Source organism: Monodon monoceros, unplaced genomic scaffold, assembly GCF_005190385.1.
Source record: "Monodon monoceros isolate NGI ecotype Baffin Bay Population unplaced genomic scaffold, NGI_Narwhal_1 Super_Scaffold_18, whole genome shotgun sequence".
Taxonomy (NCBI): Eukaryota; Metazoa; Chordata; class Mammalia; order Artiodactyla; family Monodontidae; genus Monodon; species Monodon monoceros.
The window spans coordinates 106,067,624-106,084,087 of record NW_021703774.1 but is presented as its reverse complement, the minus strand read 5'-3'; the positions used below and the strand labels follow the sequence as shown (position 1 = coordinate 106,084,087).

Below are 16,464 nucleotides of genomic sequence, written 5' to 3'. Positions count from 1 at the left end.
AAAAAAAAAAAAAGAAAACAGTCAGTCTCAATGCCAGTATAATTCAGGAAAATTCTAGAAAATTTCTTGCACAATGGCAAAATAGTCCATGTCCACATAATTCCAGTTTTTATTACAAAATCTTATGTTATTGGCAGAAATCATAGTAATTTTGATTTGATGCAATTCTGCATATTATTATGGTTTCCCATTAGGAGAATTAATCTCTATAATTTCTAACAAACTGATAAATCAGCATTACAATTTTTATGTGGTGATAGCTTCAGTGGTGCCATTTTATATATGTGTCATTGCATAACAAATGCAATTACTTTATGTAACAAAGACTATGTAGAGTCATGGACAAAATTTTGAATAAATTTATTTACAGATGTTGAACAAGCAGATATTTGAGTGACATGCAGCATGGAATTGAGAGAAATTATGGGAAAGAACCAGAGGGCATCATTTGTGACCAGTTAAACTTCTGGTTTCTTCATCAGTAAAATAAGAATGCCTACTTCACAGGGCCATTGTGAGAACTAAATGTGAAAAACAATTTTGAAAGTGTAAGCTGCTATTTGATTATGAAGGTAACCTTGAATAAGCTGGATCTCTGGTCAACTCCTCCCAAACTAAAAATGGAGCCTATCATTTCTTAATGAATACAAAATACATGTTTTAGTTATTTTCCCTCAACCTCCATCCCCGCTACCACTAGCTTCAAATTTCAATGTTTCTAGCTCCACTTAACGTGGCATATATAAATGTGGCTATCTAACAGTCTTTCTTTTTGTCCAACTCCTGCCAAGATACAGAAAAATACTCAGTGGAGATAATTATAATGCCATTCAGTCTATTGACAAATAGCTTTAAGATTAGGTTGGCTTAGAATGAGAGAAATTACCGGATACTCTAAAAAGTAAATCTAATGAAAGCACTTTTAAATATGAAGATCTACTTTAAGTGATGTTTTTTAAATATGGTTCCCAAATCACAAAGGTCCACAATCAAGAGGCTTGATTTCTTATCCTAATCAAATATATCCTCCAGATTGGCTTATTACTGGGAAAAAAAAAAAAGCCAAGAAAGTGTCAATCTAATAAATTTGACCATGATCTAACTCGCTGAAATAATGATTTGTACGTATTATTCAGTCAATCGATGTGGATTCAAATTCCAGCTCCTCTACATACTAGCCACATATGGCTTTCAGCAAATTACCTTTCAGAGATTTAGTTTCCCTACCAGCAAAATGGGGATAATAGCATCTCTCACAGGATTTTTATGAGGAGTAAATGATATAGGGACATAAACTGAACACCAGTACCTGGTACATAATAGTTTTATGCTAAATATTAACCTAGCAAGACTTTTCACTTGTTTCTACAATGACTTAATAGGAATATCTGTACTTATAAATTAGTATTTGTGAACTAGTTACCATAACCTTACTGTTGGAGAGCTGATAAAATTTCTGGAGCTGCAAAGCAGTATAGGTTCAGATCCTGGCTTATAGAGACACAGCACCTCATATGACTTTGCTTAGGACAGAGGCTAGGCAGGCAGCCAACTTCTCTTTGACAATATAAAGAAAGGATTTAATTAATTGAGAACTTAATAAAATCAGAATGAATGAATTTAATTACTGGGGAACTTTATGTAAGAACTTAAAACCAATATTTATTACAGAGAAGCCTATCCATACATAACCCACCTGTGGATGATAAAGAATTGGACTTTACCTAAAAGCACAAGCTTTCCATGGTTCTTCAGAAATCATAAAAATAACTAATACATTTGCACCTGGAGAAATGTTGAGACGGGTCTTTAAATAAACATTTCCCATGATAACACTGCTCTTTGTATTATAGGAAATAATTTATTGTAAGAGTTAGGGAAGCGGCGTAGGATTTTAAAAATATGACTTTTCATTTAATATTTGCACAAGATAGTGGTTTTCAGTTTTAAAATTCTTCTTCAAGACTCAGTTCTCCTCTATCTGAACTGCTCTCCTTCCTCTCAGCTCTCTCCACCCTTGCCTTAGCAACTGCTGTTAGCCATGGAGGTGCTACTACCACAGTCAAACCAGTGCTTGGCTTTTATTTTTAACCTTTTTTCTCTTTAGTTTTATAGATCATCTCATCAGTTAGGAGAGTGTGGTTAATAAAAAAGCAAACAAACAAACAAAAACAATAACTAGTTACTGCTGGTGACTTATCTATCCTATTTACATTCTCTACAGTTTGCAATTTCAGGCACTAAACAGCTAACTGGAGTTCTTCAGAGCCCTGACCTTTCCAACTCTTTAAGGAGTTTCTCGTTACTCTCTGGGGATACCCACCCCTGAGCAGAGGAAACACAGCTATTGGGAAACATTTTTCAAAGTGTGGTCTGAGAAGCTCTGGTCATAGACAAGCCTCCTCCAGGTGGTACATGGGGGTGGTCTCTAGTCCCTGGTTATATTAATGCTTATAACATGAAACTGCTTTATGTTTTTTATAATATATTTATTAACTGGTATGAGTTAATAAATATATTATGCAGTAGTTACATTAATTCTTTTTTTTTAAAGTAAGAACTGGGCAGTACAGGTGGTCTGTACTCAAACTAACAGGTCTTTAGTGAGGTCTTTTGCTCAAACTAACAAACGAACTGAAAAAGGTGAGAATGTCTGCATGTGCTCTAATGAGTTTCTGTTTTAAGAGTCATTTTTTAAAGTTATTAATTTGGAGTATATTTATTTTAGAGTTCTTAACCCTAATTCCTGTAGTCAACAAAGAATCACAATATCTGGGAAGGCAGAACGACTTCATACTTACCCTCTGTCCAATAGGACCTTTAGGACCTGATATTCCAACAATGCCAGCATCTCCCTCAGGACCCTAGAAACACAATTTAAAAAAAGCCAAAATGTGAACATTTAGTACATGAAATAACCTTGTACCAACGTATTAAGAATTGGCTCTTAAAAATGGAACTTGATAGTTAATGAAGTACAGGCTTAAGTATTTTGGAGGAATTGTACTGAGGTCTACAATTTACTTCAAAAGACATCAAAAATGGATGGAGAGAGGAGGAGGTATAAATAGATGGGTAGGTACATAGTCAAGCAAGTAGAGTAAAATGTTTTGGTAGAATTTAGGTAATAGGTATATAGGTGTTTACTCATTCTCTCAACTTTATGTTTGAAATTTTTCAAATAAAATGTTTGGGAAAACAGAATGAGAAGAGACAAAAGCTAATTATTCCATAAAATTGCTAGGAAAATATATGGTTACATAAGTCAAAATTAACATATTCAAAACTCAAATATATTACTCTGTACCAACTGAAATTTTGTGATTAAAAAAACAAAAGCTCAAGTCAGAGATTAAATATTGGTATTTCAACATCTGTTTCTTGAACAGATGTTGAACATTGGTATTTCAACATTGGTATTTCAACATAGCCAGAGATGAGCAGAAAATATGTGAACATACTTTGGGGCCTGGGAATCCTTGGAAACCTGTCAAACCTTGAATACCATGTTCTCCCTGCAATGTGAATAGATATGATAACCATTATTGTACGATGTTGGCCTGGTCTGTAGAACAAGTACTTAGTGAATTTCTGAGTTGTCACCTACAGACTGCCCTTTCATGCCAGGCTCTCCACATGGTCCTTGATCACCTTGTGCTCCTCGGTGACCTCTTTTACCTGGAATTCCAGGTTGACCAGGTAGCCCTTGTTCACCCTATGGACAAAAAAATAAAAGAAAGGTTATCTTGACTTTAGAACCTATAAATATATTGGCTTTTAAATGAAATCTAAATACTGGCCCAGCCTCAGGCATGTGTACAAGGCACTAGAGAAGTCAAAATCTGCATGATCATTCTCCCCACCAATAGTTTCCATATACATAATATTTGATTACAATGAATGAGAAGTGTGGCAGCAGGGAAATAAAATTCCAGAGATTGTGGTCATGACTGTGGAAAGAGGAGGGAAGAGGGGGCCTGCAAAAGTAGGAGGAGGATAGTGGGGCTACAGAGAGAATAGTGAGGGTGTAGGATGTGTGGAGGCGTTTGTATGCGATGGAACTTGTATTTTATTTGAATTGAAATTATTTTGCTGTGTTTTTCTTACATACAGAGATGATTCAGCTATCTGATATCAGAAACAGAGCAGAATCTCTTGAAGTGTGAACCCTGGTTTTTGCCATGAGTATCTTTTCAATTCCATCATTAAGAAATTTCAATTATCTGTTTCCCAAGATTCCTTTGATACCAGTCCTCTTTATCCCCTAAAAGTTCACTTTTAAGACATACTTTATTATCATTATTTTATTTTAAAAAGTCAAGTCCTTTTAAAATTTATTTTTATTTTGTTTTTGAAGTGAGGGTTGCAATAGCTTTTACCATTTCTAAAAATAAACAAGAATCATGTGGAGTTTATAGATAAGGTAATGAAAAATGATGCTTGGTAGACTTTGACCAAAGCTTTAAGATTAGCAAATTATCCTTCACTGTATTGAGATAAAGATACAGCTTTGGGACTTGACAAACTGGATCTTTTTTTTTTTTTTTTTTTTGCAGATTCACACATAAAAGGTAGGGATCTTTCTTATTTATTTTCCTAGGTTTAGCATTTGCTCAGCTATCTTGTATTTCAGTGGAAAGGGATATTCATGGTATAAACATTAACAGAAAGGCTCAAACTTTAAACAGTAAGCTGCTGGGTCATCATTTTCAGTTTACCCATATGGGTCAGAATACCTAGAAATTCTTTATAAGTGGAACTCTGAAAATCAAATTAAGAGGTAATAATGATGAGGGTGCCAATGTCTTAATCCTAGTCTTTTATGAAATAGCATTAGATACGGGACTAGTCTCTTGGTTGTCTGGGTCAAATCTGCACTGAGATATTTCTAAGAGAGGTTTTGTATGGAAAGCCTATTGCCATGTGGCAATACTCCTGGCAATGAATGTTAAGGCAAGACAATTACTATCACTTCGACTTTAAGAAATAATCTGTACTCCTATCAGATTTATTAATTGGTTGGTTAGGTTCAGAAGTAGGGGAACAGGAAGTATAACTGAGAAAGTATGCAACTGGAAGTAAATAAGATTTTTCTGTTTTGGCAGAGAAGGTGGATGACAGAAAGGAAAGAAGAACCAAAATGAGTCAAAGAACATTTTTTAAAGCATCACCAGTCCTGGGTTTATGAGTAGTTTTGGCAAATGACATGCACTGTGGCTATCACGGGAGATGGCTATGTCAAGGCCACACACTTTCGTTTTTTCCTAATGTGTTTTCATGTTAGCCAAATTTTATTAAAAGCTATCAGTCTTACCATCCTGTGATCTAGCCAGTGAACTCAGGGCCAGGAAGGATGGTCAATACTGCTCATCCATCAGAACAAACATGAAAGTACCTTCGGGCCTAGAACTCCTGGGCTTCCTGGAAGACCCGATGAACCCCTTGCTCCTTGAGGACCTGGAGACCCAGCCAGTCCCATTCTTCCTGGGCTGCCTCTGACACCCTAAATAACACAGATAAGAAATGAAGACTGGTGCAGCTCCTAGAAAATCCATCCAGACGCTCAATAAATGAAGGAGGGGTTGGTGTTCTGAAAGCCTACTGTTGATACACTGCCCAGGTTTGGGAGTTATCCTGGGCTTCTTTCCCAAATAAGTGAAATGTTTAAATGATGTTTAAAATCTCTAATTATAGTTAATGTAATGGTCTTGGGTTTTTAAAATAAAAATACTGAGGCAGCACAAAGTCCACCTTTGTACTATCCACCAAAGTCAGTATCTTCTGACTAAGTAGCCTAGATGTGAAGTATGTTTGTCACATTCTAACTTTTTGTGTTATACTCCTGTGTGCATGACAACTCTAATGAACACACCCTTAAGAAGAATATTCTTCTTATTGTGGTCATTACTTCTCAATATATACAAATACCAAATCACTACATTGTACACTTGAAACTTATATGATGTTATATTGATTATATCTCAGTAAAAAAGAATATTCTAGTTTTCAATCACACATGACTCCAGAAAATTTGCTTCAAATAGCTTAATTGGGAATAAAGTTAAGTAAGCAAACAGTATTTCCTCAAAGCCAAATCCTAAATCAAAGTTGGTAAACTACGGTTTGCAAGCCAAACCCAATCCATCCCCTCTTTTTGTAGAGCTTGTGAGCGAAGAATAGTTATTACCATTTTCACATGTTGAAAAAATCAAAAGAAGAACAATATTTCAAGATGTGGAAATTACACGAAATTAGAGTTTCAGAATCTGTAAATAAAGTTTTATTAGAAAACAGTCATGCTCATTCATTTATATATTGTCTGTGACTGCTTTATGCTATAATGTCGTTGTGGCAGAGACTAAAAGGCACTCATTGCTTCCCACTACTGCTTGTTGCATTGCAAATTACAGTGATGCAATTATAACTTGACAGTGTTTTGAGAGGAACATATATTGACTCATTGTGAGATTTTATTATCAGTGCATATCTGTTGTATCAAAACAAGAAAAGAAGAAAACAGTGGGCTTTGAATGTTGCATTTTTAAGGCACAGTGGAATGTGGATTATTTTGTGATCAAATTAGATGTGAAAGCTTTATTTATTATGCAATGACACTATAGTTTTGCTAAAAAAAGTACAATATACATCAACATTATCATACCAAGCACTTGACACAATATTCCCACCTCACAGAAGTGTAACAGTTAGAAAAATTAGGAAACCTAAAACGGAGTATCTTATCACAATAAAAATTCTTCACAAAAAATTTGAAAATGAAGTTGCAACTAAAGTTTCTGAGTGGCTCATTTGTTAGTCCAACAAAGTTGCTTATTGATAGATTTAATTAAATCGTGCAGCAAAAATAAACTCGTTTCTTAGCATTTTGGCAAGAACAGTTGCTTAAAATGTCAAGGACACTGGAGCAGCATCAATAGTCAATTGAAAAATAAGGCAAATGCTTTCAAGTGGTTTTCCTTGCCTCTTGATTAATCGACAGATGTTAGTAATACTGCTCAGCTGTTTATTTGAGGAGTCATTGCTGAGTTTGAAGTGCCTGAAGCATTAACCTGTATGAATAGTTTGTGGAGTGACTATAGGTAAGAATATTTTCAAGTAAGTTAAAACATTAAATCAGTTCAACCTGAAGTGGTATCTGCTAAAATGTGATAAAACTGATGGCAATGGATAAGAGAAAGACTAACTAGACGAATTAACAAAACTTGTGAAAATGTTAAGATATTTAGAGCTATGTTTATTTATTGTATTATTCACTATCAGGTACTCTGAGGAAAATACTTGAATCTAGCATATGTTATCATTGACTCCTGTAAATTTAACCTTCGGTGGTTCTGTGAATTTTTTTTGTCAAAATAGAAACTGAATATCCTGACTTTCTCTAACATGTAGCAGTTTGATGGCTTAGCAGGGATAAAGTTTTATTGAGACTTTTGAGACTATGATTGAAGTTTTTTTGAATGAGAAGAACTGCCCTCAACCTCTATTATGGAATGATAAATGGCTTTAGAAATTAGATTTTGCTGCAGACTCATTTAATGCTTATCTATGAATTCAACGAAAAATTGCAGGGCAAAACAATGCTCACATGTGAAACATACTGTGATAAAGTCATTTTGATGACAACTAATGTTTGAATCACAAGTAATGTCAAACAACTTTATACACTTCCTGTGCTGTCAAAAGTTAAAACAAGAAGTGAGATCTCCATTTCCACACAAATTTGCGGTGGGTAGATTTTCTGAGCTCAAACACTTTCAGCCTTTGAAAGTGAAAAGCGTTTTCACTTTCAAAAGCATTTCTAAAGCATTTTTCAGACCTAGATGCAAGAAATTTCTATATTCAAAATCCATTTAACTGTTCACTTGAGGAGTTCAACCTATAACTTCAATTGGAAATGACTAATGTACAATATAATGACATTCTAAAAGGCAACTACCAAGAGAAGAATCTAACAGAATTTTATAAATTCCTTCCAAGCAATGAATATGCTCAATTAAAATCATATGCTCATGAACTGCAGTATTTGGCAGTACATATCTGTGTGAAAAGAATTTTCAAAGATGAAATATGTAAAACATGCAAAACTCATTCTAAGTCACATTAACAAATGAAATTTTGATGATAGGAAACTGTAATAAGCTAAATGTTATCCCCCTTGCAAAAGAATTCTGTTTTTCTCATTAGTAGACTTGTATCACAAAAAATTATACTACATTAATATATTTTAAATTTCATAAATAAAAATTTTGTGAAAACTTATTTTCTTTCTTGTTACATAAGTTCTTTAAGTAATACCCTTGATTTTGCCTCTTGCCTTGCAAACTCAAAGACAGTTATTAATATTTACAGAAAAATTTTGCTGACCCCTGTTCTAGGAGATGATTGCTACTTTCTGAGTTGATTCCTGGGATAATAAATTGGGTCGTGTAATAGTTGTTCCATGCATTCAACAATATTTGTTGAATATCATCTATGTGTAAAGAAGGTATCATGAGAAGCCCTGTGGAGAATACAAATATAAATAAGATATGGTTTTTATTTTTAAGAAGCTTAAAATTAAGTTAAATAGACTGTAACATAAATAGTTATAATAAAGGCAGAAATGTAAAAAAAAATAAAGACCAGATGAGAAGAGAGATATAAATACTAGAAAGGTTCTGAAGAGGGGAAGTTACCTTTGGTGCTAATTAGAAAAGAAATTACTGAGAAGGTAGGGTTAACTGGATCATAAGGTAAAGCTGTTTCCCTTAGAGTTATAAATGTGGTAGGAGAGATAACTGACTCCAGATACGCTAGACTCATTTCTGTGGAAGGCCTGCTTGGGAGAATAGGATTTAAAAGGTAAAGCCAATTTTGAATTTAATGCTAAAGCACTTTTCCTCTTTTTAAAAAATGTTTCCTCCAAATTATCACATATCTTTTTATTCTCTTACTAGTGGTAAAAAAATAGTTCAATATATTAAAAAATTACCTTTTCTAAGCAGATTTTCTTCATGATCACAAAACTCACTAAAATAATGAATAAAATCATTTTTTCTATCACTATCACTAGGTGCCATGTACTATGCTCAGTGCTTAGGACACAGGCTCACATTCCTTAGCTTGACCTTCAAATCTTTTTTTGTCCCAATCTACATCAACCATTTTATCTCTCACCATTTATCTATATTAGTGGCTCTCAATATTTGTAAGGAACCATTATGAGGGCAAAATCTATATAGGGAGGGAGGAAGGGAGGGGGGCATGACAGAGGGAGGGAGAGGCAAGGGAGAGAGAGAGAGATCCACATTGTGGACTTAGGATTCAGGTGGTGTGGTTCTTCCACGTTGCTTGCACCTTATCCTAAGTCATTAACCTACGCTAGTTCTTTCCCTTTGCTTCTTGCTATGTGTCTTACATCGATTTGATTTAATTTGGTCTGGGAGCCTTTTGGTTCCATATCTCTGGGATAGATTATCTGGTAGTGTACTTTCCATATGAACTATGAGAACCCTGGAGACATGAGACGGTGCCATTGTAGAGCTCATCAATACAAATGAAAGCAAATCCAGTCATAGTCATTTGAGACTGTGGGATACAGAATTTCAAAGATGTTCAGGGAAGGGACTTCCCTGGCGGTCCAGTGGTTAAGACTTCGCCTTCCAATGCAGGGGGTGTGGGTTCGATCCCTGGTCGGGGAGCTAAGATCCCACATGCCTCAGGGCCAATAAACCAAAACATAAAACAGAAGCAGTATTGTAACAAATTCAATAAAAACTTAAAAAAATGTTCAGGAAAGATATAAGTGTTACACCAATGGCCAGCATTCTAATGGGAATATGACTATAGGAAAGGCAAGTTTTAAAAACAAAATTCAGATGAATAGTGCCCTTCCCAATAAAAATAAAAAGAGGTTGAAAAACCTGAAGAAACCAGTGGCCTAAAGAGAAAGCAGATTTTACAAGGTCATAAGTAAAAGATGGAAGGAAGGACATGTAAGCCAGGAAGAAAACAAATAGACCAACAAAGTCGCTCCAGAATTAAACTAGGTGAAAGGTTATAAAATACGAATGAGTACAGAATTTAAAAAAATAACAATGGGTTGTCTTTCAAGACTGAGCGTATCCTGTGTCTGGCTGTATTAGACAACTAGTGATCCCAGTTGGAGAGGAGCTGTATCACGTGAAAGATCACCCTAGATGACTTCAGGACACCTCAGCATTCCGGAGTTCTAAAATAGTACCACTTTACCTCACTTTACTTGTAAGTTTAGGTATTTTTAAAAATCTTTATTCTCCAACAGAAAAAAAAAGGTATCTTTTGGGTGATACATGAACAATGGACATGCAAAGACTGCTGAACATTCCTGAGGTCAATAGGTATTTTTAGTGAGAATAATAAAGACCATATGACTAGTCCTTAGGGTTAACTGTACACGAGAAACTTCATTTTACTTGCAGCGCTATCAGACATTGTAACACAGCACGATAAATATGTTCCAAATCATTTACTGTTCACATTGGTTTCTTAGAGAGAAATTTGAGGAAAGTAGCAGAGTGTTCTGTACAAAGTTCCAAGCAATGTTTCATACAAGTAGAGAACAAACATTTCTTATGAATATACAGATGGATGAGTAATTCTGCTTTCAAGAGAAACAGATGCTAATCCCTAGGAATTCTTTCCAGTGTTTTCTAAATGATTTGTCTAAAACCAATCAGCAAAGCGTAAGTCACTGCGAGCAAATTTTAAAAAGTAAATAAAATCAGAATTACCATTAATTTGTTCAGAGATGCTGAGACCAATCAATAGTTTACCTGAGTCTTAAAAAAGTTAGTAAAATGATAAGAGTACATGATGTCTCATGGCCAAAAACTTCCATTATCCTCAGATAGAAGGCAGTCTCCCTGCTGAAATTGGTTTTGACTCTGTAAGAAAGTGTCAGTTTTTACAGGACTGAAGCTGATGGCTGCTTAAGCCTTGGGTTTCTAAGGAAACAAGTACTTGGATCAGTAATGACAATAATGTCAACCACAACGACAAGAGTTACTTTTTATTGCTTACTTTTTATTGCGTGTCTTCTATGTATAAGAAACTGTAATGGCAATATGGTTGTGTTGTTTTATTTACTCTGATGTCAGTTAAGGAAAGAAAAGGAAGTTGCTTTCCACTTTGACTTCCCCGTGCAGAAAGGAAGGAATAGTTTTAAGTCTGCCTTCATCCTGGAACTAAATGGAAAGATCTGGTAAGGAAAATGGGGCTAACTACACATATTAGAGGACAGACACAGAGACAAATTTTGGAACAATGATGACTGGTTTGCATTTAATAGTGAAACATACCAAAGAGAACGTTATGCTGTTTGTTATTCCCCCGGCCCCTTGGTGTAGCTGTCTTATTCTCATTAGAATTAAAACAAATATATGAAGAAATAGAATGTGCTAAATAAAGGCAACGATAGAAATCCACATTTTAAAGAGGATTAGCAAAGGAATACTATCTTTAAAGTCTTGAGTAAAATGAAATTTTTTAATGTGAATTTCACTGATTTTTCAATAGTAGATTGATAAATTTAAAACTACACTGAACTCAAATTAGTTGATGTTTTAATCTAAAATAAAATTACTAGGAAAACAGTTTTTTCCTTTCCCTACAGCCAAGCACCCTCCTCTGTGCTCATAGCTTATGTTTATATAGTTACTTGCTGTATGAGAAAATAGTAATTAAAACTAATTTACTTTCTGTAGTATAAAAAATAAATGCGACGACCTAATTTTTTTTGGCATAATATGAGGCAACGTAAGTACAGTATTTTTAAAGCCAGCAAACCAGTGGATTATAAAAGTAATACTTTGCTTCCTTTACTCCAAGCAACTAAAAACACTTCTGTTTAAGTAGGAATTTCTCATTTTATTTGGCTTACTAAATATATCCCTCCTAGGAAAGAATTGGCTATTTAAAAATATGTGGGGTAGTAATTATTAGGTGATTATACGCAAGGCTACACTATAATAAATACTGTAGCATTCATAACATTTTCCTGTAGGGGCAATCATAAATAATGTGGCCAAAATGTTAGAAATAAGATTTATGAATGAGCTGTATACCAAAGTTAGGAGGTAACTTTAGCTTTGAATCGCTAAACATGTTAATGCCTATGGAACTTGGAGTGGGATTGAATTGCGGCAAGTCTTAAGGTAGTGAAGGTAGGTCTGCTTGACTCAAGTCCATTCCCAAGAGCATACACAACTAACTCTTGTTCAGTTTCAATGGATACAGGCATTTCAACATTGTAATACCTCACAGAAATTAGTTACTCATTTTCATAGAACAATTGGTCGTTTATCATTCTTGCAAAATGGACAGTTTCAAACGCCACTATAATATTGGACAAAATAAGTGTAGCCTATGAAATCTCCTTTACCCAGGCCTCAGCCTACAATCACGGGACTAACAGGGAGTGAAGGACGATATTTCATCTATTCTTTGACTCTTAGCGTGACTAGGCATTCATACCACCATGAAGAAATGAGTGTCCATCCTTCTCTCAAAAATAACAAATCCGTACCCATACTATCTTGCTTGATCCTCGGCTAATCCTATTATCATGCCAAACTTTTTCCTGCCTACAGGTCTTTTCATTTTGGGTTTTTCACATGGCAAGTTCTTCCCTCATTCTTAAGTACTTGGGTCAGTCTTACCTTCAGTCCTTAGCTCAAGTGTACGCCGCCTCAGTAAGGCTGCTATAGTCTATCCCATCTATAAGCTATTTCGCATTACACTTTATCTCAAAATCTATTTCCCATTATGCTTTCTTTCATAGCACTTCCACAATTTAGAATTACTTGATTTGTTTATAGACTACTACCCAATTATTAGGTTGATTCATATTAAATTGTGACTTTTTTTTAACGTCAAAAACGGTCAAATGTCAGCAATTTCCTGCTGTTGCACGTATATTCCATGAGGGCTTTTCTTTGCCCATCTTGTTCACTGCTGTCTTCCCTAACTCCGGGCTCATATTGTAACTGAGCAGGACTCTATGGGGCCTTCCCGGGACAGACCCATCCCCCCATAGCCTCTGCTTTAGCTCCCCTCTCAAGTATCTAGATTATAGTATCTGATGCACATTTCCTGAGTTGCTTTACAGATACTAAAATCCCCACTAAATGGAAGAAATTAACTACTTGATGACCATGAGCACATAGCCCCCAGTCCCACAGGTGCCTAAGCATTGATAATGTTAACCCCTCTGACACACCACCCTGTAACCTCACCATCAACCAGAGAATTTTTAATGAGCTAATCACATATCCCGTGACACCCCTCCCTCACCTCGCCTTTAAAAATGCTTTGCTGAAACCCATCCGGGAGTTTGGGCTTTTTGAGCACTAGCTGACCAGGACTCCTTGTATGGTGCCTTACAATAAATGTTGCACTTTCCTTCACCACAACGTGGTGTCAGTAGATTGGCTTTACTGTGTGCAGGCTAGTGGATCCAAGTTTCATTCAATAACACTGTTACGTACTACACAAATATTTGTTCACTGAATGTTAGACTAGCCATGAAAATTATTATGAAAAGATAGTAACTCAATAAGTGCATGCACCGTACTAAGCACTTCACATACAAGATCTCATTTGGTTCTCATAAAAACCATATGAATTAGATATTATTGTACTAATTTTATAGATGATTCTTAAGATAAGTAGCGAACACATCTTAATTTTAAACTCAGGTTCCCAAAGTCATAGTTATTATGCAAAGGACATTTATTCTTCAAATATTTATTGAGCTTCTTCTAAATGGGACTGACACTATGCTAAGTGCTAGGGATATAAAGACAAATAAAACAGAATCCACGTTCTATAGAAGTTTACAAATGCCTGGGGGAGAAAGACATGAAGATCAGTAATTAGAACCCATATGAGCCATGCTTTGATGGAATCAATGTACAGAGTGTACAGAAGTTCAAGCAGGCATGCTTAACTTTGACTGGAGAGTCCAAGGAAGAGATAACAGTTCAATTGAGTCCTGAAAGATCAAGAAGTTGTTCCTCCTAGGGAAAGATGGAAGAGTCTTCCAAGCAGAGGGAATAAATTACACGTACAAACCCATGAAAGTGAGGGAAATACACAGAATTTGGGGCAATGTCTAAGAAATTAAGCATACTTGAAAAAAGTATAGCACAGTAGTTAAAACACAGGCTCTGAATCTAGATTGTGTGATTCTGAATTCTGGCTCTATTATTTGTTGTCTGTGTGACCTTGGGCGAGTTACTGTGAGTCTCAGGTTCCTTTTCTGTAAACTGAAGATAATAGCTATACCTATGTCATGGGGTTTTGGTGAGAATTAAACAACATCATATATATTCAGCACCTGGAATAGTGCATGGCACATAGTATTAAAAAAAATTTTTTTTGCACGTTTTAACATCTTTATTGGAGTATAATTGCTATACAATGTTGTGTTAGTTTCTGCTGTATAACAGAGTGACTCAGCTGTATGCATACATGTATCCCCATATCCCCTCCCTCTTGCGTCTCCCTCTCACCCTCCCTATCCCACCCCTCTAGGTGGTCACAAAGCACCGAGCTGATCTCCCTGTCCTGGCACATATTATTTAATAACTGTTTAATAACTGTTAGACTAAAATACACAGCACATGTGAATAGCAAGGTAGAATGTAAGACTGGAAATGTAAAACAGGCCAGATCCTAAAGGAACAATATTCCACAAAGAGTATGAACTTTATTGGATTCAGAGTCACTGAAGCGGCAACTAGGAAGGTTACTTCCTTTAGCGAATCTTTCATTTTGTTGCTAATAAGCAGTCAGACAGGCTGAGTTCTGTCTGCTCTGGAACAGTTCCTAATGAGCAGTAAACGGGCCAAAACAAGCAGAGGGTGGAGAAGAGAGAGAAAGTAGCAATCAGGATAAACCCTAACTGGATAATCAACCCCTTAATAATCAAGAGGTGACAGGATTTGATGAATGTAGATCTGGCTGATGCCGGTATGTTTCTTCCTCCAAAATACTAAGAAATATATCTTCCTGGAAACAGAAGTTTCTTTAGGGTGACCAGCTCATAAACTAGAGAACACACAACCCAGAGGGGTGCCAGGGCTGCTGGTGTTCCTAACAGAGGCTTCTACAGTGGTCCTGCTACTCTATGCTTGGATCATGAGTGGGCTGATGAAGTGTGTTTTTCCTTCTTAGACTGGACACAATTCACAAGTGGAAAATGCAAGAATTTCAACGTTCTTTTAGGACAAGCATCTCATTTTAGACAACACTTAAGCCTGTGTTCACCTGAGAAAGTGCATAGTCAAGACTGAAAGGCCTTGGGCTTCCCTGGTGGCGCAGTGGTTGAGAGTCCGCCTGCCGATGCAGGGGACGCGGGTTCGTGCCCCAGTCCGGGAGGATCCCACATGCCGCAGAGCGGCTGGGCCCGTGAGCCACGGCCGCTGAGCCTGCGCGTCTGGAGCCTGTGCTCCGCAACGGGAGAGGCCACAACAGTGAGAGGCCCGCGTACCGCAAAAAAAAAAAAAAAAAAAAAAAAAAGATTGAAAGGCCTTGATTTGTCCTAAGTCAAGCTGTTAGTTTTGTTTCTTTCCCTTTTTTCCAATAACCAATTTTATAGTTGCAGCAGTGAAAAATAAAAAAAATGGGTAAGGCTTCATTTTGATGACAAATAGATTTATGATCTTTGCAGGGAAAAGTTGTTTTCCTTTTTCATAAATGAAAACAGCATGGTAGACTCATTTACTACAGATGTGCTAAGTTGCCTAGTCTCAAAACACTCATTTATACAGAAGGAAATTCACACAGTCAACTGTGAGCCTCCCCAATACTATCCTTCAGTTATAGTCACATGACTTTAAAAAAACACTGAAACTGCAGTGTGAATGTGCCAGGAATACTTTAACTCCTTTGGCCACATCAAAAAAAAGAAAGAACATTGTTTAGGAAAATCAGGCAGTTGCATAATGCTAGAAATCCCAGAATAAATATTTTTCTCAGTGGAAAAATCCAGCAGTCTTTAAAGGTAAGCCAAAAAGCACCATGGTGCCATGATTTGAAAAAAAGAAAAAACAACAACAACAAAAAAAAAGACCAATGGAAAGATGTCCTTATCCTTGTTGAAAATATTCCAGGGAATTTGCTAGTATTACTTTCTCTTAAGCAGTTTTTCTATTACCATAGTAGGTTTCAGAAATAATTATCTTAGAAATCACTTTTCCTAATGACCAGTTTAGCCACTGTACCTAATTTCACTGAACAGACTTGTCCCTTATAAAGCATTATAACTAATTTCATATCAGATATTCTACAGGGAGCAGAAACATTTGTGGAAAGTATTTCCGTATTCATAAATACCAATATCATGTGTAAACCTTGGGGTTGAAAGGGGATTCTTCAAGGGAAAGTTATTTTGTTTTTATTTCAATGGTTACAAAATGCTTCAAT

General features: G+C 35.9%; 1 protein-coding gene and 1 long non-coding RNA gene across 10 annotated transcripts in view; one reads left to right on the top strand and one right to left on the bottom strand.

Annotated features, from left to right (window-relative positions):
• The window catches only part of LOC114898376, an 81,092-nt gene extending 75,687 nt beyond the window's left edge, over positions 1-5,405 (top strand). For 2 of the 3 annotated variants that reach the window (XR_003794346.1, XR_003794344.1), the window contains one exon: positions 5,106-5,405. This is a non-coding gene — a long non-coding RNA (uncharacterized LOC114898376). The remainder of the gene's footprint in view (positions 1-5,105) is intronic. The other variant, XR_003794345.1, reaches the window with a different exon arrangement.
• The window catches only part of COL24A1 (collagen type XXIV alpha 1 chain), a 425,611-nt gene that overhangs the window by 35,078 nt on the left and 374,069 nt on the right, over positions 1-16,464 (bottom strand). For all 7 annotated transcript variants that reach the window (XM_029227745.1, XM_029227744.1, XM_029227743.1 and 4 more), the window contains 4 exons: positions 5,396-5,503; positions 3,608-3,715; positions 3,462-3,515; positions 2,802-2,864 (listed from right to left, as the gene is read on the bottom strand). In XM_029227745.1, coding sequence (XP_029083578.1) covers positions 2,802-2,864; positions 3,462-3,515; positions 3,608-3,715; positions 5,396-5,503 — 333 coding nt within the window. The remainder of the gene's footprint in view (positions 1-2,801; positions 2,865-3,461; positions 3,516-3,607; positions 3,716-5,395; positions 5,504-16,464) is intronic.